This window comes from Narcine bancroftii, chromosome 1, assembly GCF_036971445.1.
Source record: "Narcine bancroftii isolate sNarBan1 chromosome 1, sNarBan1.hap1, whole genome shotgun sequence".
In the NCBI taxonomy this organism is placed as follows: domain Eukaryota; kingdom Metazoa; phylum Chordata; class Chondrichthyes; order Torpediniformes; family Narcinidae; genus Narcine; species Narcine bancroftii.
Genome location: NC_091469.1, coordinates 4,126,913 through 4,150,267, shown reverse-complemented (window position 1 = coordinate 4,150,267; position 23,355 = coordinate 4,126,913). Strand labels below are relative to the sequence as shown.

The window sequence follows — 23,355 nt, the reverse complement described above, 5'->3', positions numbered from 1 at the left end:
GATGGGGTGGAGTAGGGAGAGGTGTAGGGGGATAGGGAAGGGAAAGGAGTAGTAGGGGGATGAGTTTGTTTAGGTTGTGTGAAGGAACCGATTATGCTATTGGAGGAGCAAGTCCATGATCCTATTTGCTTTAATTAACATCATTGAACTGTTTTAAAAAAATTTTGTATTTATCTTTTGCTATAATTATTTATTTTTGCCTCCATTACAACAGTGATTGTACTTTAAGAGTAACTGGTGGACTGAACAGTATTTGAATGTGAAGTGATGTGATATGAGAGTTTATTGTCATATTCAGAAGCATAATGGAGATGTACTAACATTCTTTATTGTTGTAGCTGCACAGGTATGTAAATATATCAACAACAATAGTATAAATGACCGGAATGCGGCATGAGACAAAAAAGAGATAATGAATATGAGAGGAAAGGTAAATATTTTACAGTTGCAGTTGGTGCAAAAACAGTCATGTTCAATAATGCAGACAGATCTGTTGGTGGTCTGGGAGTAGTTCATGGCTGGGGTTTTGTGGGAAGGTTCAAGGATCTTACAGCTCTTTGGGAGAAAAAAACTGTTTGACGTGATGGCTCCAGGAGTGGACCTCTGATGTATGGACTCGCAGGAATTTGAAAGTACTAACCCTATCAACCTTCGTAATATCAATGCTGACAGGTGCATGGTCCCTCGGTTCCTCTTAACTAAAATCCACAATATGCTTCTTGATCTTATTGACATTGAGAGGAAGATTGCTGTTTTGGAATTATACAACCAAATTCTTGATCTCCATTTAATATTCTGACTCAATCTCACTCATTATTTGGCCCACAACGGATTGAATGTATCAATTGTATTCTTGATGAGAGAATCACAGGCGTAGAGGGAATAGAATAGGGGACTAAGCATACAGCTTTGACATTCCCTGTAACATCCTGAGTATGCTTTATTTTCAAAAACACTGTATGAATGCATATGTTCTTTTCAATTCCATTTGTAAATTAATAAGCAATAACATTTGTAAAGGAGTAGGTTATTTTTAAAATAAATATTATATTGTAGCAATTATTGTATTAGATTTAATAGCAAGAAGTAACAAACTTCAAAAGTGTTGAATATCATGTGGTCAGCTAACTTTAAACATGTTATTTTGTCAATTTTCAGAAGAACATTTGTTATGAATAGACAGCCTATCTTAGGAGCCCATGTTCTGATTTGGTATTGTAGATCAAATTTCCAATAAGTAGACATTTTTGTTAAAAGTTGTGGATATTTCTGAAGTCCTTGATTGAAAATCCAAATTATTGTGGATCATGACAGAATTTTATTCAGTATAACTGCTGAAAAAATTGTGTTGTTACAAGTTATGTAATATGTTTTTTTTTAAATACCTGTACACAGCAGAACCAAATCTTTAGTTACAGGGCCTAGTGAAGACAACAGAAAATCTTCAATTTCATTTTTTTGTGCATTTCAGTGGATCAGCTTTCTTATTTGTGAGCTAGTCAACAAATGCCCTTAATTTTTTAAATCAAATATAATGAATAATATTTGAATATGTGTAAGTTAGCATTCCACATTTTGATGTTTACAATTTTATTTGAGCTGCTCAGAATGATATGTAATAATTGTTACATTTTGATTGCAGGCTGCAAGATGGTGATTGGAGCACGGAGAAGTCTTATGTGTGTACTTGGAATCTGGATCGGAGGGGGTTGAACCCAAACCGACCAGATGTTGTGATTTCTGTTTCTAGTGCTGTCATGTGTCTGGCATTCCACCCAACAGAACCTTCTTTGATTGCTGGTATGAATTTGGGCTTTAATTTTTGGCTTGCTTCTCTCCATTATGCAGTAGAGACGAGGAGAAATTAAATTGAACCATTTAAACTCCTCCTCTTGGGTGTTGGAAGGATGTAAATAAAATACTTGCGCATACATACAAAACCTTAGGATGTCCCAAAGCACATTCCAGTCAGTGAAGTACCTTGAAGATTATCATTTGACAGATTAAATTCCTCCAAATAGTGTTAATGTTTCTGTTTTGATGTTGATTTAAATATATTTTGCTCTGGTATCAGAGATGGCTTCCCTTTTCTGAAAATCTTCTGTGGCAATAGAGAAGAGGCACATCAATAATTCTATGGAATCATGATTTTCTCTATGGGTGCAGGTTGCTCACTGAAGGAATCTCCATTTATATAAAATTCTAGATAGAGCTGGAAAGTTGGACACATATGTGTAAAACTTCTGAGGCCTGTCATAGAAAACGGTAGGAATTGAAGTCTCGGATACTGCACAAGACATAGAGATGATCCAGTTCCCAGACACTTTATTGTGCAATAGCACAAGTGCAAGGCAAATGCCCCAGTGGTAATACTGGTAATGAAGTCATTTGCTGACATGATTCCTAATAGAATGTCATTGGATCTAGTCAATAGGTTGTTGGTAAACTAATTTTTAGCATGTGAATTCAATTTGAGATGATGGTGTAAATTAATCAGAAACTGAAATTGTGTTTTGTGCTCTAGTTCTTTCAGGTTGAAGGTTCATTGCAAGATCATTTTTGGATTAAAATGTGCTTTTATTTATTATTGGTTCATCCACAGAAATTATGTTAAGGTTTTTGATTGCTCTAATTATCTAGATTTGAAGTATTGTGTGTTCTGTAGTTCTATATGTTTATGTTTTTAAATGTCAGTGTCTTTTGCCTTTTTTTTTTGTTGAATATTCATATGCTGCTCCCAAGATCTCATCTCTCTCCCAGTAATTTAAAATTCTTACCAGGACTGGTTGTGGTCACTATTCGCCGATTCTTCTGGATCCAAGGGTCTGGTGAGCCCTTTCATTTTGCAGCTTTGCATTTAACTTATTTTGTCCCAGCATTTGTGGATCCATGTTTCAAAGAAACTCTGCATCTTTTCCCTCTATTCCTTCTTTCAGTCCAATGATTCTTAAAGATGACAATTTCCAATCTCTCATATTTCCCAATTTTAAAACGTCATCTTCACAGAAAAGTAAGTGACGATATTCCGAATTGCTATCTTATTTCCAATAAACCAAACTTTGTAGATGCATCTTTATGTAGCCTTTAATTGGTTGATAAAACATTTTGCATAACTTTGCATTGAAATTTTCATAACTTGTGTAAATAAAGCATACTGTATAATGATAACAATATTCTTCTTTAAACTGTTAAACCAGATTTAAGATACTTTTTCTTCCAGTGCCTTCAGCCTGTCTTGTCCAGCCTCTGAATGAGTCATTCGTTCATTTAAGTCTTTCACAACTTCTTTAATTTCCATTATCTTCTCTGATATATCTCTCATCGCTGATTAAAACAACTACATAAAGTTTCCATCATGTTCAGGATGGAGGCTATAAGCTTTGACCGACTCCCCAGCTCTGCTGGCTTCAGCTGGTCCCAAGGCCCCTGCTGAGTCACTCCTCATCAGCCTTCCACTTGATATTCCTAGCTGAGCTGTTACTTCTTCAGTTTTTGTTTTTGGTTGCCTTAGTCATTTTAGCACGAGTTTTATCCATTTTTGATGATAAAATTCTGGGTTTTTTTTGAGCTCTTAAACTGTCTTTTTAATACTTTTTGTGGAGGGCTCTTTCAAAACACTTCTACTCAGCTCATTAGCATGGCCAAGCCCCTATTTAGACACCTGTTAATGCTGTTGTTAGTATGTTCAAGACACGTTGGATAGATTTTTGGATTACAATGGCAAAGAGAGTTGTGAGAATGAGACAGAAAAATAGACACCAAAAATCAGATCTTACTAATAATAGAATAGATTTTAGAGGTTGTAAGGCCAATTATATTTATTTCTTATTCTTGTATGTACACATGGCTATAAGGAACAAAAACTGGAAATATTTATATCATGAATTAAGATCTAACTGATCCAAACTAGTGCTTATATTCTTGATGTGACATTCTCATTCCAATTGAATGTTGTCCCTGGAAGTATCCTTCCACTGCTGCTTAAACACAAGAGCTTGTAAAGCATCATGAAAACCCATCTGACGTCACCACAATAAAATGGGTCATTCTCTCTTCCCAAGTCCTAAACCACGATTAATTGACTAAGTTGCATGAGAGTACTATGGTGATCTGTTTGTGTAGCTTTACCCAGATGTACCAGTAAATCAAAATGCATACCATTTTTTTGAAGCTGTGGTATGCGAGTAAATTTAAATTAGAGAAAAGCTTCCAAGAATAAATGTATAACATGCATTCCTTTGTTTTTCATCACATAAAGGTGAAGTTCTTGTTGCTAAACTCGTGGAAACTTGCCCATGAAGAAATAGTAGTCATGAGAATTTCCTATTCCTGTTATTAATTTTACTCTAATCTCAAACCACAGTGTTCTCAGGAGTCCAATGACATTATTGAACAAAACTTTAATCATTTTTTTTAAAAAGTCATAAATTTCAACTGTGTATGTGTGTGTTGATGTATTAACAGAGAGACAAATATAGATATGGTCATAGGAAAATTCATAAATAGTTATTTAAAAAGTGATTGAACACCATGTAATTTAAAAGTAATTATTTGAGGGAATAAGACAATTAAAAAAACCAGTGAGAATCACAATTTTAAAAATGCCTGATAAAGCTGTTTTACTCATTTGCCAAGCTATTTTATTATCAATGATTTTAATAAAAACAGTCAAAATGAAATATAGTTGGATTGAATTATTGATTTCTGCTAAATATTACAGTACAACTCTGATTATCCAAAGTCAGATTCTCTGAAATCCTCATTTATCTGAAAATTTAAAAAAAATTTGATAAAGGAAGATATCCAAAACAAATCAAAAATCTTTATTTATCTGAATTTTTTTTTTGGAGCTGAACTGACCTCACAGATAGAAAAAAAAATTCACCTGACAGGAAATTAGAACAATTGTCCTCGTTTCAGGTAACTCTCTCCCCCTTACCATTTTTTTTTTTTACCTTCCCCTATTGACTTTTCTCTCCCACTCAAACTGCATGCTGCTATATCCCAGCTGCAAGTGGTTTGGAAGAATCCCTTGTCCTGGCATCAATGAGGAGATCGGCCACCCTGCAGGAGCAGGCCCTTAGTAGGGAGGTGTCGGAGGCTGCCAGCATATTATTGGTGAGAATTAAACATTATTTTAATGTTAGAAAGCCTTCCCTTGTTGTTTGTTGTTGTATGAACACTGTTACAAGTTATTTGCTGTTGCTACTTGACTGTTTTAAAAATGACCAGTTATCTGGAAAAAAATTTTATCTGACGTGGGCCTGGTCCTGACCATTTTGGATAATTGGAGCTGAACTGTATTACTGCAGCTATATTCTTGCCCAGAGAGAAGAGCAGTCAATAACTGAAACCAGCTTCTGGATTTTGTTCTACTGCTCGTATGACTTCTAGAAGTTTTTAAAAAATATTTTATTTTGATTGTCATAGGCTCATAAGAGTCAAACAAACAATATAATCTTTTTAACATTCATGTAACATATAGAATCTGTATTGATCTCCCACCTCCCCACCCCCTCCCACTATCGTACAACTGAAAATACAGTCAATTAATTTACATCGATACAAATTCCAGTGGGATCAAAGACCCCTACAGAAAAATCAGAAAGGTTAAGTAACAAAGAATAAGAAATTAAAAAGAACTTAAATTAAATTAAAAAGAAAATTTTAAAATGTTGAAACAAAACTGAAAGAAACACGTTGTCCCACTTCCTTGATCTCTTTCATTTCCCTGTTGGGACGGATTGGTACAGTACCCTTATTAAGGGTGGGGTGGGGAGGAACTAATCAATCTGTGTGCCAATATATTTCAAGTAAGGTCACCACACCTTAATAAATATGTAATGTTTCTTCCTTAGATTGTATATGATTTTTCTCAAGGGGAATGCAACTTTGATGCATATTCTATCATATGGTATTTAGGTGGGAGTCGAACGTCCATGAAACTGCTATGCTCTTCCTGGCTACTGCCAAGGCTTCCTTCACAAATGAACTTTGGTATTTGGACAGTCTAAAACTCAAATCCCCAATGTCTCCCAGAAGGTTCTCCTTTGGATCATATGGAAAATCCACTTTTGTTATTTTTTTAAGAATGTCTCTCAGGTATTCACAGATGATTTTTCATTTTGGAATATTTTACTTACGATTTTCCAAACTTGAACGTTTATCAACATTATCAGTGTCAATATTAACGGTATCAGCATTGACTACAGTTTATAATGATCAATTTTATAGTTTCCTGCAGATTTCAAGCTCTTTTCATCTCCCTCCCTCCCCACTTCCCACATTTAACAATCACAGTTACACATAACATTCAAGGAACTCACAACAAAGGTATAAGACATATATCAGAGTTTTATGGGTTTGTCACAACATGGCAGCCAGCGCTTACAGGCTGTTTTTTGACTTTTCCTGGTTGGGATGGAATGGAACCTTTTCCCCACCCCCACAATCAATTGAGGGATTGATGGGGAAGGCAGGCTGGCGAGGCGCCATGGTCCACACTATAATCGTGCTACTATGGAATTTAAGTATGGTTGCAAAATTTTCAAAAAAGTGTTATACTTTTTTCTTCTAAGTAATTTTCTCCAGGGAAACACAGCTTTGCATTTCTGTTTTCCAGTGAGTAATACTCAGGCAGGAGTCTGATTTCCAGGTAGCCGCTATGCACTTCCTGGCCACTGCCAATGTGATCATTGTGAATTGGATTTGAAATTTGTATAGGTTCATTGTAAGTCTTATGTCTATTATGTCTCCTAACAGGAACAACTCTGGGTCATGTGGGAATTCCTTACCTATAATTTTTTCTAGAACTTGGCCTAGTTCCATCCAGAAGGGTCTCACCTTGGTTGCATGCACAAAGGTTCCTGTCTCAATGCCGCATCTGAAGGATTAAGCTGACAATTCTAGTTTAGATCTATGGCGTCAGGTGCAGCTGGTGTAGAGAGTTGTAATGTACCAGCCTGTACCGCACATTAATGACTGCAGTCATGCTGATCCAACAAACGTCAGATCAGCCCCGCTCATCAATTGTTATTCTTTGGTCCAACTCCCACCTCTTCCATGATTTGTGAAGGCCTTGTTTTAGGTTCTTCCACTTGGAACAAAAATCATATTGCCGAGAAGAACTTCTGTATGTTCCCCTTTCGAATCATGGGCTCTATCAATAACTCCAAAGCTGTAGAGTGAGGAACGATGGGCTTTATTATACTTTGTAGCTGGCCCAATTCCAAGTACTCCCCCAGGGAGAGGGAGGTTGACCTTTATTTCAGGGTCACAAGGGGAGGAGTTACCAGGGAGCAAGTCACCAGTGGGGGACAGGCCAACTATCCATCAGCAGATACATATTCAAATCACCACATTCACCCCCTCTTTTAAGACAAAAACCCACTGGGTTAAAAGTCTTAGATGCTCAGTCGATTGGCTGCTTTTCTTTGCCTCTGTGACTGGCGCAGCTCTGCCGGTGGTATAATGGTCGGCTCCATTGCTAGTCATGTGTCCTGAGGCTGGGGAAGGAGGGCTGGCTCTGTCGGAGGTGAGGCTTGGTTGTATGTGGGGGCAGTCATGGTGGTTGGAGCAACTGGAGCAAGGTCTGGAGTGCGTGGCATGGTGGGCGGGTGTGGGTTGCTGATCTGCACTGAGTCCCTGAGGGGGGCAGTATGAGTGTAGGTAGGACCTAGGTTGAAGGGGGTGGGGTGTGGGCAGGGATCTCTAGCACCTGCCAGGTCCTGGATGAGGACTATTTCGTTGTGGCTGTTTGGGTACACCACGTAGGCATATCGAGGGTTGGCATGCAGGAGTTGTAATTCTTTGACCAATGGGTTGGACTTGTGACCCCTCACATTTCCACAGCAGGACAGGTCCCCGGGATGAGAGCCAGTGTGGTACTGTTCGTCAATTTCCTGGGGAAGGAAAACTTATTCATGTGGGATTGTGTTGGTAGTGGTGCATGGAATGGTATGGAGTGCTTCCAGCAGGACTTCCTGCCAATGCCAGGCCTTTTAATTTAAGAGCAAGGAGGACTGCTTTCCAAACTGGAGTTTTCTCTCTTGACCTGGCAGTTCCCCTGGGGGTTCCCCTAGTGGCAATGCCTCTAGCCAACAGGTACTGCCGTAGTTAGTCACTCATAAAAGAGGACCCCCCCCCCCCCCCGATGTAATTTGGGTACCTGAAGAGAGTAAGTAGGCTGCAGGAGTGCCTTTATGATGGTGGCTGAGTATATGTTGGGACAGTGGATAGCAAAAGGGAACATGAAGTTCTTGTCAATGATGTTCAGAAAGTATACATTCCTATTGGATGAGGGTAGAGGCCCCTTGAAATCAATGCTGAGTCGTTCAAAGGGGTGTGTTGCGTTTATGAGGTGCGACTTGTCGGGCTGGAAGAACTGTGGTGTGCATTCCACACAGACCCGACAGTGTCTGGTCAACGATCTGACATCCTCAATAGAGTAGGGAATGTTCCGGGCTTTCATGAAGTGGAACAATTTTTGTGAATCAAGGGACGGAAGACGGTTAAGTTACACACTGACGTATGTCCCCCAGGACAGGGCGATAAGGGGTGGGATGGGTGGGGGGGGGGGGGGTCGTTGAGCTTGCCCGGCCAGTATAGGATGTTGTAAGCGGAGAGGTTGATTCTCTACCTCAGAAATTTACCATTTTTGATCTTGCCCTGCAATTTGGTATTGAACATGAATACAATGGCTCATTGGTCCATTAGCAAAGTAAATCTCTTCCTGGCCAAGTAATGACATAAGTGGCATACCGCCTCAATGATGACCTGTCCCTCCTTCTCGACAGAGGAGTGCCGTGTCTCAGGACTGTGAAGGATATGCGGAAAAAAGGTACTGGCCTGACTGCCTGGTTGAGAGTGGTGGCCAGTGTGAAGTCAGAGGCATCGCTTTGCACCTGAAACGGGATAGATTCATCCACAGCATGCATTGTGGCTTTGGCGATGTCTCCCTTAATCTGGGAGAAGATTGCCTGGGTTTCTGTCAATAAGGGGAAGGTTGTGAATCTTACCGGGAGTAGGCTTTATCGGCATAGTTGGGCACCCATTGGGCATAATAGGAAAAGCCTTAAGGTTGTGTGGGATCGGGATTTCCATAAGGTGACGCATGCGGTTGGGGGAAATGACATCATGTGCCAAGAAGCATCCGAGGAGGGCCAGGCAAGTTGTGCTAAACACACACTTGTCCTCGTTGTAGGTCAGATTGAGGGACTTAGCAGTATGGAGGAATTTGGCAAGGTTTGCGTCATGGTCCTTCTGGTCTTAGCTGCAGATGATGACATTATCTAGGTAGGGGAACGGGCCATCAGTTTGTGCTTGTCCACTATCTGCTCCATCTCCCTCTGAAATATGGAGACACCATTGGTGACTCCGAAGGGTACCATGAGGAAGTGGTGGAGCCTGCCATCTGCTTCAAATGTGGCAGATTGGTGGTCTCCTGGGCGTAAGGGGAGATGGTGATAGACTGACTTTAAGTTGATGGTTCAGAACGCCCTGTACTGGGCGATCTTGTTGACCATGTCAGCAATCCGGGGAAGGGGGTATGTGTCCAGCTGTGTGAAGTGGTTGATCGTTTGGCTATAGTTGATCATCATACAGGGTTTACTTCCACCCCTGACCATAATGACTTGGGCTCTTCACAGGCTGGAGCTGGATGCTATGACCCCCTTCAGTCACTGCACCTCTGACTTTATGAATGCCCGGTACTCAGTGCTGTAGAGTCTACTCTTAGTCACTACGAGCTTACAGTCTGGGGTCATGGTTCTCAAACAGTGATGGTGGGGTATGCAGAGGGTGGAGAGAATGCAGGTAGGGGTCTGTGAGCTGGGGGTTGTTTACAGTGATGGGTGGTTGGGGCCCCCGAACACCATTGTGATACTCCTGAACTGGCTTTGGAAGTCCAGCCCCAGAAGGTTCGGTGCATAGAGCTGAGACATTAACAGTAAATGGAAATTGTCATAATGTTTACCACGCATTGTTAATGATGCAATACAATACCCCTGGATCCCGGCAGATTGGTTGTTTAAGGTCATTGATATTGTGCCGCTCATTTGACTGACGGGGAGTGAGAGTTTGTGAGCAATGTCGGGGTGGATGAAGCTTTCAGTGCTTTCACTATCGAACAAGCAGTTAGTTTCCCATTTACCTCGATCTCCATCATTGAGTGGGTGATCAAGTGAGGGCTGCCCTGATCCAAGATGATGGGTGCTAGTACTGGGTCATTGTCACTGTCAGAGTGGGAGCCAGTTCGATAAGATGGTGGTCCCCAGGTTGGCCACATTATCGCACCAGGAGAGGTGGATGAAAAAGACAGAAATGATGTTGTCCATGATAGTGAAAGTAGAGTCATCAGGTAAGATGGTGATTCCCCTGGGTCGCACACATGGTCGAGCCATTTGAGGCTGGAAGTGACGTTGTTGCTGTGGGAGGAAGTGAAGTTGGGTTCAATGGCTGATCCTCGGGGGTTCATGTGGTGCTGCTCAGTAGGGAAGGCTTCAACTTACACACTCTCTTAGTGCCCTTTCTTCCTGTACCCTGAGCAGGTGGCTTCTCTCGCTGGGCAGCGTTGCCGGGAATGCTTCTGGCCACAGAAGTAGCACTTTCGGTGCTTGGTGGCAGTGGTGGGATCAAGGCCTCCCTGTATGAAGTCTGTGTTGCCATGTCCCAAATTGGATGCGCCCGTGGCCTGCACGCCTGCACTGTTGTTGCTGGCAGCGATGGATTCAGTGTTGCGGTGGGCTGAATCTAAAGGCTTAATGAGCTGGAGGGCTCTCTGCAATGTCTTCCTCTAGCAGTCACTGGCAGATGTAATCAGACCTTATCCCAGCCATGCAGGTGTCCTGGATCAGCTTTTCCACATACTGGTCTGACGATACTTGGGCAGGGATATTGTTCCTGCATTCTCACCCCAGATCGTGCAGGATCCAAAAGAAATCATCCAGAGTCTCACCTGGTTGTTGTTTACTCGAGGCCAGGAGGTACTGTGAGTAGAGTTCGTTTACCCATGGTCTGTAGAGTTTGCGGAGCTCAGTCACAAAGCCCCTGATCACCAAGTACGCACGGCAGCCGACCCTTGCTCACGAGGTCCTCAGAAGCTTCCAGGTAGTCTGTGAAGCATTCAATCCACTCTTTGTTTAGCTCTGGGCATCTGTCGGGTCGCGAGGAACGATAGGTTTTATTATATTTTAGACTTGTAGCTGGCCCAATTCCAAGTGCATGACTGAGGACTGGGAGAGGGAGGTCGACCTTTATTCCAGGGTCACAAGGGGAAGAGTTACCAGTGGGGACGGGCCAGCTATCCATCGGCAGTTACATATTCATATCACCACATTATATCACTGCGTGTTGGTAGGGCGATAGTAGGACCTAATTTGTCCTGCAGAAAAGATCTTATCTGAAGGTAGCAGTGGAAAGTCTTATTTTATAAATCATACTTATGCCTGAGTTGTTTTTTTAAATTTTTTTTATAATTTTTTATTTTTCACACCATAAATCACATTAACCATGATACACATTTTTTACTTTACACACATATACAATGTAATTTTCTCCCCCCCCTCCTCCCCTCCCACCCTCCCCACCTCCCCCCTCTCGTCCATTTAAGGTATAAAATCTAGGATACATTAAACCAGTCAGACAATGTTTTCATTCAATAAAAATACACCAGAAATTCCACTGAGTCCATTCTTTTCATTTCCTTTTCCTTCCGTTAACTTAGGTAGTGATTGTCCCCGGTAGGTTTTCGCTATAAGGCTGTTTAATATAAGGCTCCCATACTTGTTCGAATATTTCAATATTATTTCTTAAACTATATGTTATTTTTTCTAATGGAATACATTTATTCATTTCTATATACCATTGTTGTATTTTCAAATTATCTTCCGATTTCCAGGTTGACATAATACATTTTTTTGCTACGGCTAGAGCTATCTTAACAAATCTTTTTTGTGCATCTTCCAAATCAATTCCAAATTCTTTGTTTTTAATGTTACTTAGGAGAAAGATCTCTGGATTCTTTGGTATATTGTTTTCTGTTATTTTATTTAATATCTGATTGAGATCTTCCCAAAATTTTTCTACTTTTTCACATGTCCAGATTGCATGAATTGTTGTTCCCATTTCTTTTTTACATCGAAAACATCTATCAGATACTGTTGGGTCCCATTTATTTAACTTTTGAGGTGTAATGTATAGCCTGTGTATCCAGTTATATTGTATCATACGTAGCCTCGTATTTATTGTATTTCTCATCGTTCCAGAGCATAACTTCTCCCATGTTTCCTTTTTTATCTTTATATTTAAATCCTGTTCCCATTTTTGTTTAGTTTTACCATTTGTTTCCTCATTCTCCTTACTTATGCCTGAGTTGTTCAAATGACATTAGCTGCTCCTTATCGTAACAGTCCTCTACACACCTGATGCCATAACAATGCCAGATGTCCAGGATCTTGTTACCTACCATCAATGGTATTAATCTATTTGGAGTCTGATGTTTTTGGGGACAGCTCCCCTTTGATTCCTAGATATTGGTTAATTTTATTCCAAATCAAGATAATTTGTTTTCCCAGAAAACAATTTAGCTTTCCATTTATAAATAAAGTCCTCTGCTACCTTCTCGCCTACTCTGTGCAGATCAATTTGTGCCCAGGATGGTACACCTCCCCCTTCAAAGAATGAGGCGATGTATCTTAACTGGACAACCCAATATTATTTTTTTTAAAGTCTGGCATTTGTAATGTACCCAGACTGTAATTCCAGGTCAATTTTTCCATAGAGACCCTGTCTACGTTTCCATTCCATAAAAATGTTCTTATTCATGAGAGCAAATTTTGGAAGAATCCCTGGGGTAATGCAACGGGCAATGTCTTTCCCAAAACGATCTTACCTTTGTACATAGCCAGGTGGAGTGAAGCAATCAACTGCTTGGGCTGCCCAGTAATTTTTTTTTTTTAAACCTCCCTCAAATTATAGTCCCACATCAACTTTTCCATGGAGATTCTAGCCACTTTACTGTTCCACAGGAACCTTCTGACACATTTGTTGAGCATCTTTTTAAAAAAAAATCCCTGGAGCAAGAAAATAGATAATGACTGAAAAATATATTGGAGCCTTAGCATCATCTTCATTCTGACACATTTAACTCTGTCTGTCAGTGTTGTGGGCTGAGTTCTCCATGTTGCAAGGTCCTCCTCAGTCTTCTGGAGCAAAAGGAGATAATTGAGTTTGCATAAGGTGCACAAATCTTTGTCTACTTTTATCCCAGATATTTAATACCTTCTTGCAGATGTTTAAATTGACCTCTGTTGATATTGTCCATAATCCCCTTTCGTTAAAGGCATAATTTAACATTTGTCTAGATTATACCCTGAGACCATAATCCTCAGCGTAGCCAACAACTCCCTGGGGTCTGTCAAAAATACTAACACATCATCAGCAAAAAGGTTGATTTTTCTGTTCCACCTGGCTCACCCTGAACCCCTTTATGCCTGGATCTCACCAAATGGCTTCTGTCGGTGGCTCAATTACCAGTATGAACAGCACTGGGGATGATGGACAGCCCTGCATACTGGACCTGCTCAATGGGAACACGAGATATCTGCCCATTTGTAATAATTTTAGCTTGGGGTTTACAATAAAGTGTCCTCACCCAATTAATAAAAATTTGACAATCCAAATTTCTCCAGTACTTTGAACAAAAAGTCCCACTCCAATCTCTTTCTCTGCATTCAGAGCTATGGCCACTCCTGGATCCACCCTTGACTGTGCCAGATGTACTACATTAAGCAATCTAGCTATGTTGTTTGCTGATTGTCTTCTTTCTACAAATCCATCTTGATCTGGATTTGTTAATTTCAGCCCAAGCAGTTGATTGCTTCACTCCACCTGGCTATGTACAAAGGTAAGATCGTTCTGGGAAAGACATTGCCCGTTGCGTTGCCCCAGGGATTCTTCCAAAATGTGCTCTCATGAATAAGAACATTTTTATGGAATGGAAACATAGACAGGGTCTCTATGGAAAAATTGACCTGGAATTACAGTCTGGGTACATTACAAATTCCAACCTATTGGCCAATGCTTTTACAATGACTTTATAATCTGTGTTCAATAACAAGATGGGTCTATACGAGGCATGATTCAAAGGGTCCGTGTCTTTTTTTGGAATCACTGATGATTGCTGTTGAGTGACTCCGAGAAGTTAATATTTCTCCATTTTGAGAGCCTGACTTTTGCTTATTCCATTTCCCAACTGCATATTTTGAAAAACGTGTGAAGAAGCAGATACTAATATTGGATAGTGGTTTAGTCAGCACCTGAATAGAAGGTTGGCATTGTGGATTTGACTTGCAGACTTAGAATCATAGTAGAATATTATGGCACAAAAACAGGCCCTTTGGACCTGCTGAACTATTTTTCCGTCAAGTCCCACTGACCTGCACCCAGTCCATAGCCCTCCATACCCTCCCCATCCATGGACAAATATAAAAATTGAGCCTACATTCACCACTTCAACTGGCAGCTCGTTCCACACTCCCACCACTCTCTCTGTGAAGATCTACCCCCTTTCACCTTTAACCCCTGTCCTCTGGTTTGTATCTCACCTAACCTCAGTGGGGGGAAAAAAAGCTTGCCTCATTTACTCTGTCTATACCCTTCATAATTTCCCCTCATTCTTCTATGCTCCAGGGAATAAAGTCCTAACCTGTTTAACCTTTACTTGTAACAGTTTCTGAAGTCGTAGCAACATCCTAGTAAATCTTCTCTGCACTCTTTCCTTCTTATTGATATCAGCCTTATTGAACAAAAACATCTTAAATTTTGACCTTCTCTTTCAGAATCTTTTAGAATGAGTTATTTGTTCTCGTCCGTAATCTTATTTCTTCTAAAGAGAATATTTTCAATGATTGTTATATTTTGGATTCTAAAACTTCCCCAAACATATAAAAAATATAGGAATATTATAACAATATTTCAGAAACAATTATTTACTTGATTCAAGGAGCTTGCAGACACAAGATAAAGCTATTAAGCAGACTGTGATTTAAATTACAGTTCTTGTCATTTGTCTTTACCACCACTAGAGGATGCTAGTTGGAGAAAATGAGCAAAGGATTAAAAAGCTATCATTTTTATTACCGTGAAACTTGGTAATGAACATTGTATTCAGCAGAAAACAATGATATGAAGAGTTTCAAAAAACATAATTCTGACTTTTGCTTGAGACTGAATAGGGGACAGTTCTACCTTGTTGCCCTTTGAACAAATTTAATTGATGCAGACAGTTGCAATCTTGCTTTCAATAAATTGCAAAGATAGGAGCAAAGGATAAATATCTTTGTATATGTGATGTGATACACTTTATTGTCATTATGCTGGTATAACAGCCAATGAAACATAATCAGGATGAACTGGAATGTAAAATAGAGTGACATCCATTACAATAAACACATTCAATTAAAAAAAATCATAATAAACCATGAACAATTAAAACCAGATTATTTTAAAATAAATTATTTTTTAAATGTCTGATTCTAAAATAGAAGCGCAGCACTGCTCAACTGTGAAATGGTATTTAATATTATCACGGCTTCATGAAAAAAGCCCTTTTTAAGTCTAGTAGTTCTCGAGTGAAGGTTCCTAAAACGTTTGCCTGATGGTAGGAGAGTAAATAGTTCATGGTTAGGATATGTGGCGTCTTTGATAATATTTCTCAGTGGTGGCCAGCATTTTTTTGGTGAGAATTAAACATTATTTTAATGCTTAAAAAGCCTTACCTGTTGTTTGTTGTTTAAGTGATTTGCTGTTGCTATTGGGCTGTTCTTAAAAAAAAAACAAAATGACTAGTTCTTAAAAAAAAAACAACTTTATTCAACGTAGGCCCGGTCCGGGCAATTTCGGATAATCAGAGTTGTATTATACATCTATAGAAATCTAATAGTATTCTCGGGCGGAGGTGTAACTTCCTCATACATCTTATGAGCTCCCGTTTTAGTAAAATGGATTATCACTGCAAAGGATAGTAATAGACAGGAGAATGGTCACAATTGACATTTAACATTTCACACAAGCTCCAATCACAACACAAGTCACAGACCAGTGACAGTTCGATACTGTAGCGGCCTGCAAACCAAGTCATAACATGGCTCACAAAATGGCCAGCGAACGGGGCAATTGTGAGAGCCCTGCAGGGACCAATGGTCATTGTCCCACGTGACCTCCCACGGAATGGGAAACTGTGGGCAATGGTAGGAACGTCAGCCAGACGTGCTGTGATGACGTCACTCCTGTCGTCAGAGGCAGGGAGTGAATATAAGCAGAGCTGGCAGTACAACAAATGATTCTTTGACCTCGACTCCACTGTGTGTGTGATTCATATTCCACACTTTGCATAGCGCGCACACTATAATATGTTTGAAGAACTGAAAGAATGCTTGCCACAGTCTGTTCCAGAATTCGATACGTTAGCAAAGACATTGTGATTTTGAAAGGGAGAACCATGCTGACAGCTGGAGAGGAAACAACTCCTTGAAAGTAGTTCTGTGGCCAACCATTTTTGTGGAATTCAGAGCAAAGCATGCTCTGAAAATGACTGGGCCTTTTCAGTGGATTGACCGGAGCCAGGAGGGTCTTTTTGGGAGCTTCATTTTGATTGTGACTAACAGTGGAGGTCACTTGTAGAGACTGCTTCATTTTAAGTGTGACTACTAGCAGTGAAGTTACTTGGAGAGACCAGTGCCATGGTCTTGGAAGCTTCATGGAGGCTACCCAGTTCGAGTCTTGCCTACAAAAGGACCAGGAGTGCAGTGACCACAGCTCATGTGGATGGACATTTCTTCAAAGGCAATGCAAGAAGAATTTGAGTCTGTAACAGCCACAACTTCAATCTTCCCATCAGTTCAACATTATTTCTGGGCATCAAATTTCAAAGACTTGCACTTCAACATTGAATTTGAAAGACTGAACTTTGAAATAACTTTCTAGATTTTGGCCTGGACTGTAATGGTTTGGGTATATCACACACACGTACATACTCTAGACCCCTGTGCATAGCTTGGGATAGATTTAGTGTTAAGGATAGTTTAAAAGTTAAGACTATGGTTTAAGAGTTAGAATTAAAATTAGTTGTTTTAAAATTAAACACTGTCTTGTTCGTAACAATCTCAAAAAAAAAGACGTTGTGCCTTTTTGATCAACATCGATTAATTCAAAGATCAAGTGAGATCATCAGAGATATGGACTACCAGAGATTTGAAGCTCTGTAACTGCTCCATTGATGTAAATAGGGACGTGTGTGTGGATTCCTGCCCATCTAAAATCCACAATGATCTTTTTTGTCTTCTGGGTATTGAGTAACAAATTGTTCTCAGCACACCACAAGGCTAGGTGGTGAACCTCACCCCTGTAGGCCGTTTCATTGTCCCCTGTATCAGGCCTACCATTGTGGTGCCATCTGTGAACTTAATAATTAAGTTTGAATTGTACATAGGAACGCAGTTGGAGGTAAAGATGGAATGCAAAAGGGAGCTCAGCACGGAACCCTGGGGCATTCTGGTATTAAAGGTGAGACTGGAGGAGTATTATTTGAGAGAAAAAAACCAAAGGACCAATTACCATTAGAGTCACAGAATCCTATATAAAGCACAGAAACAGGCCTAAAGCCCCGGCTTGACTGCCGAATCGTGCGCTCTCTTGCTTTTATTCCACACTTACATTAGGCCCACACCATTCCAGTCCCCTCCCATATATGTAGTTATCCAAGTACTTTTTAAAGGGAAGCTAATATACCTGCCACCACCTCTGTTTGACAGCCCATGCAACTTGCTCACCACCTTCAGAGCGGAAAAACTATCCCCTTGAGTCTTATGTTCTGCCCCTCCCTCACCTTGTAGTTATAACCTCTAGTCTTAAGTTCTCATTCTCTTAGAAACAGACTATGACTCTTCACATTCCCAATGCCCCTCATGATTTTCTAGACTTTAATAAAATCTCATCTCAATCTCTCAGTACATTAAGGAAAACTGGCCTAATTTTTCCAGTTTCATGATAACACTATATTTGTGAGCAAATCTTGACTAAGGGCTCCGGCCCAAAATGTCAGTATTATTTGCTTCCCTTTGCTTCCTTTCAGTGCTGCATGATCTGCTGAGTGACTCCTGCATTTTTGTGCATTTCATTAACCGAGTAAGTTCTGTTTACCCTTATACAGTTGAATTGCATCTGCCATTCCTTAGCCCAGTTCCCCATCTGGTCTACATTCTGTTACCAACCCTTATAACTTTCATTATCCACAGTATCATCTTTTGGTCATCTGCAAACTTTCTTTGCCACAAGCATCTTTGTCCACAGTACAAATCCCTAAGGGTCTCACTGGTCCCGGTCCTCCTGTTTGGAAAAACTTTCCTATATCTAACTCTGATCCACAGAGCCAGTTTTTTTTTAATCCAGTTGGTCTCCCATCCTAAACCTTCCATATCAAACTAACAGGAGGGACCCAATCAAACTCCTTACTAAAATTCATATAAGCAATATCATCTGCCTTGCCCTTGTCTACCCTCTTTGTTTGCTCTTCAAAACAGTCTATTAAGTCATGAGACACTATTTCCCATGCACACTTCTATGCTGGTTCTCCCTAATTTTCTTCTGACCATCCAAAAGTTGATCATTCTATCTCTTAGAATATTTTTCAGCTACTTTTAAACAATGCAACTACATTTCCCATCCTGTCAACTTTTGAAACTTTTCTTTTCCTCAACATTTAATTAAAAATGTCTGTCAAGGACCCAATCATTTCCTTTGTGGATTTTCACAATGTTCTAGGATGTATCTGGTCTTGGCCTGAAGATTTATTCATCTTGATGTAATCTAAGACTGCTATCACTTCTTCATTATTGATGTAGACATGTTCTAGGCTATGTTTAGTGACCTTCCTCCCCTCCTGCTCCTGCTTATCATGTTCAACAGTAAACACAAATATCTTTCTTGTCTCCTCTGGCTCCATACCTAGTTTCCATCCTGATCTTTAAAGGGCCCTATTCCTTCCCTTGTGACCCTTTTGTTTCTGATATACTTACAAATCTTTTTGTATTCTCCCCTACACTTTATGCCAAAGTTTCCTCTTTGCTATGCTATTACTCCTCAAAGGATGCCATCTGCCTGTATCTTATAAATGCCTCCTTTTTCTTTCTGGTCTATTCTCTATACCTCTTGTTAACCATTGTTCCTTTACTTTGCCATTCCTGCCCTTTACCCTACTGGGAATTTGTTTGTTCTTAAAACCCCAATTTGGCAGTTATGCCTTAACTCTCTAGTTCCAGTTAACTATTGCTAACTCCTGCCTAATCTTGTTAAAATTGGTCTTTCTCTAATTTAGAATTTTAACTTGAGGACCAATATTATCTTCTTCCATGGTTTGTTGATATTAATAGAATTGTGGTCACTGGTCCCAAAGTGTTCCCCGACATATACCTTAGTTACCTAACCAGCTTTATTTCCCAGTACAAGAACCCATATTTCTTCTTCCCTGGTAGGCAAATCCACAGAAAATTCTTCTGGACACACTTAAAGTTCACTCCATCCAATCCCATAATACTTTTGCATTCCCACTCAGTGTAGTTGGTGAAGTTGAAATTGCCAACAATAATTGTTGTTTTCCTACACTCATCAAGGTGGCTACTTCTTTTCAGTTCCTAATTTTGTCATACAGTAGCTCTACTGCAATACCCTCTCTAAATACTACTGTGATGCCTCCTTTATGTCCAGTTTCTTTCTTCTTTGGCTTGGCTTCGCGGACGAAGATTTATGGAGGGGGTAAATGTCCACGTCAGCTGCAGGCTCGTTTGTGGCTGACAAGTCTGATGCGGGACAGGCAGACACGGTTGCAGTGGTTGCAGGGGAAAATTGGTTGGTTGGGGTTGGGTGATGGGTTTTTCCTCCTTTGCCTTTTGTCAGTGAGGTGGGCTCTGCGGTCTTCTTCAAAGGAGGTTGCTGCCCGCCAAACTGTGAGGCGCCAAGATGCACGGTTTGAGGCGATTTCAGCCCACTGGCGGTGGTCAATGTGGCAGGCACCAAGAGATTTCTTTAGGCAGTCCTTGTACCTTTTCTTTGGTGCACCTCTGTCACGGTGGCCAGTGGAGAGCTCGCCATATAACACGATCTTGGAAAGGCGATGGTCCTCCATTCTGGAGACGTGACCCACCCAGCGCAGCTGGATCTTCAGCAGCGTGGACTCGATGCTGTTGACCTCTGCCATCTCGAGTACTTCGACGTTAGGGATGAAAGCGCTCCAATGAATGTTGAGGATGGAGCGGAGACAACGCTGGTGGAAGCGTTCTAGGAGCCGTAGGTGATGCCGGTAGAGGACCCATGATTCGGAGCCGAACAGGAGTGTGGGTATGACAACGGCTCTGTATACGCTTATCTTTGTGGGGTTTTTCAGTTGGTTGTTTTTCCAGACTCTTTTGTGTAGTCTTCCAAAGGCGCTATTTGCCTTGGCGAGTCTGTTGTCTATCTCGTTTATTGTCTATCCAGTTTAAGTCCTACCTTATTTGACTTATTGGCTGATATAGTGATGTTTCTTGATATTTTTATACATCAGTATTAATAAACTATCAGATTATGTATGAAGGAGAAAAATTGTTCTCCAAATGCATATGCTTTTCACTTCAGGTGGACTTTACAATGGAGAAGTTTTGGTGTGGAACAGCAGTAAAACTGATGATCCTTTAGTCGCTAGATCAGGAATGTCTGAAGACACTCACAGAGAACCTGTTTATCAGGTAAAATACTTAGTTTGTCCCTCCTTGGCTGCTTTCATACTGTTTTGACTCTGTTCAAGGTCTTCAAGCTGATTGAAACTCGTATAAATTCAGTCTGTCACACTTTCTATGCCAACATTTATATTGCCAATGCCATTTGTACATTTGGTGTGTTATTTGCATGATGGGAACTCTTTTGAGATCCATTCCATGTTTGCAGGCTATGAATGTTTTAAAGGTACAACTTAAATTTTCTTTTTGGACAATACAGCACGTAACCGGCCATTTCAGCCCATGAGTCCATGCGATCCAATTAACCTACACCTCCAGTACATTTTGAAAGGTGGAAACCAGAGCCCCTGGGGAAAACCCATGCAGTCACAGGGAGAACATAGAAACTCCTTACAGACAGCGTGGGATTCGAACACTGGTCCCAATTGCTGGCATTGTAAAGGCATTGCGCTAACCGCTACGCCAGCCATTAAAATGAGGAAAAAAGGGGGAGTCACGTGATGGAGTAGTGGCCGGACGGTGAACTCCAGCCCTCTCCAGAAAAGTCGGGAAAAACAAAGGAAAACACAAAGGCACAAAAATTAAAATTAAAGAAAAGTGAGTATAAAGGTGGAAAGAAGATGGCGACGAAAAAAGAAAAATTGAAATCAACGGTAAGAAGAGAGGAAGAGAAGACAACGGAAGAAGAAGGAGAAGGCCTTACCTGCTCGAAGAGGCCCGCGGTGGAGAGAGAAACCCGCTCCCTCAGGTCGGTAAAAAGTGGACTACAAAAATGGCTCGCTGAGCCGAGTAAAAGTGCGCAACCGCGCATGCGCGAGGAGTCGCGCATGCGTGATGCGCATGCAAAATAACACACTGACGGGAGGGGTGACCAGCTGGGGAGTTGATCTCCACAGCTGGCAATGACAGCTGCAGAACACCTGCAGCAAGAGAACATAGAAGACAACGAAAACAAGAAAGAAGAGAAGAAAAGGGCAACAAAGAAACAACAGATGGCCAACCCAGAGGAAGAGGAAGAGTACAGTGCGAGTGAATTCGCAAATCCAAATGGAGAGGGGAGATGTGGTTGTCCGACAAGGGATAAAGGACAACTCAGGAGGGGAAGGGGAGATTGGGGCTAAAGAAGTTTTAAATAGGAGAATAAGGAAAATGTTTGATGTTTTAGGAATGTTGTCTTATAAAGGGTTCAAAACAAGAAAACAGAAATGGATAAGAAGGAAAGGTAATGATGGAGAAACGGAAAGGGAAGATAAACAAAGTATAAAATGGCTACGTTGAACTATATGACTTTAAATATTAATGGAATACATAACCAAATTAAAAGGAAGAAACTGCTAAATTTACTGAAAAAAGAAAAAATTGATCTAGCATTTGTGCAAGAAACACATTTAACTGAATTGGAGCACAAGAAATTAAAGAGAAATTGGGTAGGACACGTAACAGCAGCATCGTACAATTCAAAAGCATGAGGAGTAGCTATATTAATTAGTAAAAATGTGCCATTTAAAATAGAAGAGGAAATAATAGATCCACCAGGGAGATATGTAATGATAAAATGTCAGATATATTCGGAGTTTTGGAATCTACTCAATGTATATTCACCTAACGAAGAAGATCAAAAGTTTATGCAAGATATCTTTTTGAAGGTAGCAGATACGCAAGGGAACATATTAATAGGAGGGGATTTCAACCTGAATTTGGATTCAACTATGGACAAAACTGGGAAAAAAATTAACAGAAAGAACAAAGTAACCAAATTTATAATTAAATCGATGGAAGAAATGCAACTTTTGGATATATGGAGGAAACAACACCCAAATGAAAAGGAATATTCATATTACTCAGCTAGACATAAAACATACTCAAGAATAGACCTATTTTTGTTATCAGCTCGTATGCAAGATAGAGTAAGAAAAACAGAATATAAAGCTAGAATACTATCGGACCATTCACCGTTAATATTGACAGTAAAGTTAGAAGACATCCCTCCAAGAATGTATAGATGGAGATTAAACCCCATGTTACTTAAAAGGCAGGATTTTAGAGAATTTATGTAAAAACAAATAAAAATGTATTTTGAAATAAATATGGAATCAGTGGAAGATAAGTTTATACTATGGGATGCAATGAAAGCATTCATTAGAGGGCAAATAATAAGTTATGTAACCAAGATGAAGAAGGACTATAACCAGGAAACAGAGCAGTTGGAAAGCGAAATAGTAAATATAGAAAAAGAATTAGCAATGAAGGAAGATACAACTAAAAGAAGAGAATTGGCGGATAAAAAAATAAAATATGAAACACTACAAACAAATAAGGTGGAGAAGAATATAATGAAGACAAAACAGAAATATTATGAACTAGGTGAAAAAACGCACAAAATCCTAGCATGGCAGCTTATGACAGAACAAGCTAAGAAAATGGTATTGGCATCAAGGAAAAAAGACAAACAAATTACATATAATCCAAAAGAAATTAAGGAAAACTTTAGAGAATTCTATGAACAATTATACCGAACTGAAAACGAAGGGAAAGAAGGGAAAATAGATGAATTTCTGACTAAAATTGAACTACCAAAACTACAAAT

The 23,355-nt window shown here is 40.1% G+C and overlaps 1 protein-coding gene across 2 annotated transcripts in view; it reads left to right on the top strand.

Annotated features, from left to right (window-relative positions):
* The window catches only part of dync2i2 (dynein 2 intermediate chain 2), a 69,850-nt gene that overhangs the window by 17,354 nt on the left and 29,141 nt on the right, over window positions 1-23,355 (top strand). For both annotated transcript variants that reach the window (XM_069919004.1, XM_069918995.1), the window contains exons 3-4: window positions 1,643-1,800; window positions 20,668-20,777. In XM_069919004.1, the coding sequence (XP_069775105.1) occupies window positions 1,643-1,800; window positions 20,668-20,777 (268 nt within the window). The remainder of the gene's footprint in view (window positions 1-1,642; window positions 1,801-20,667; window positions 20,778-23,355) is intronic.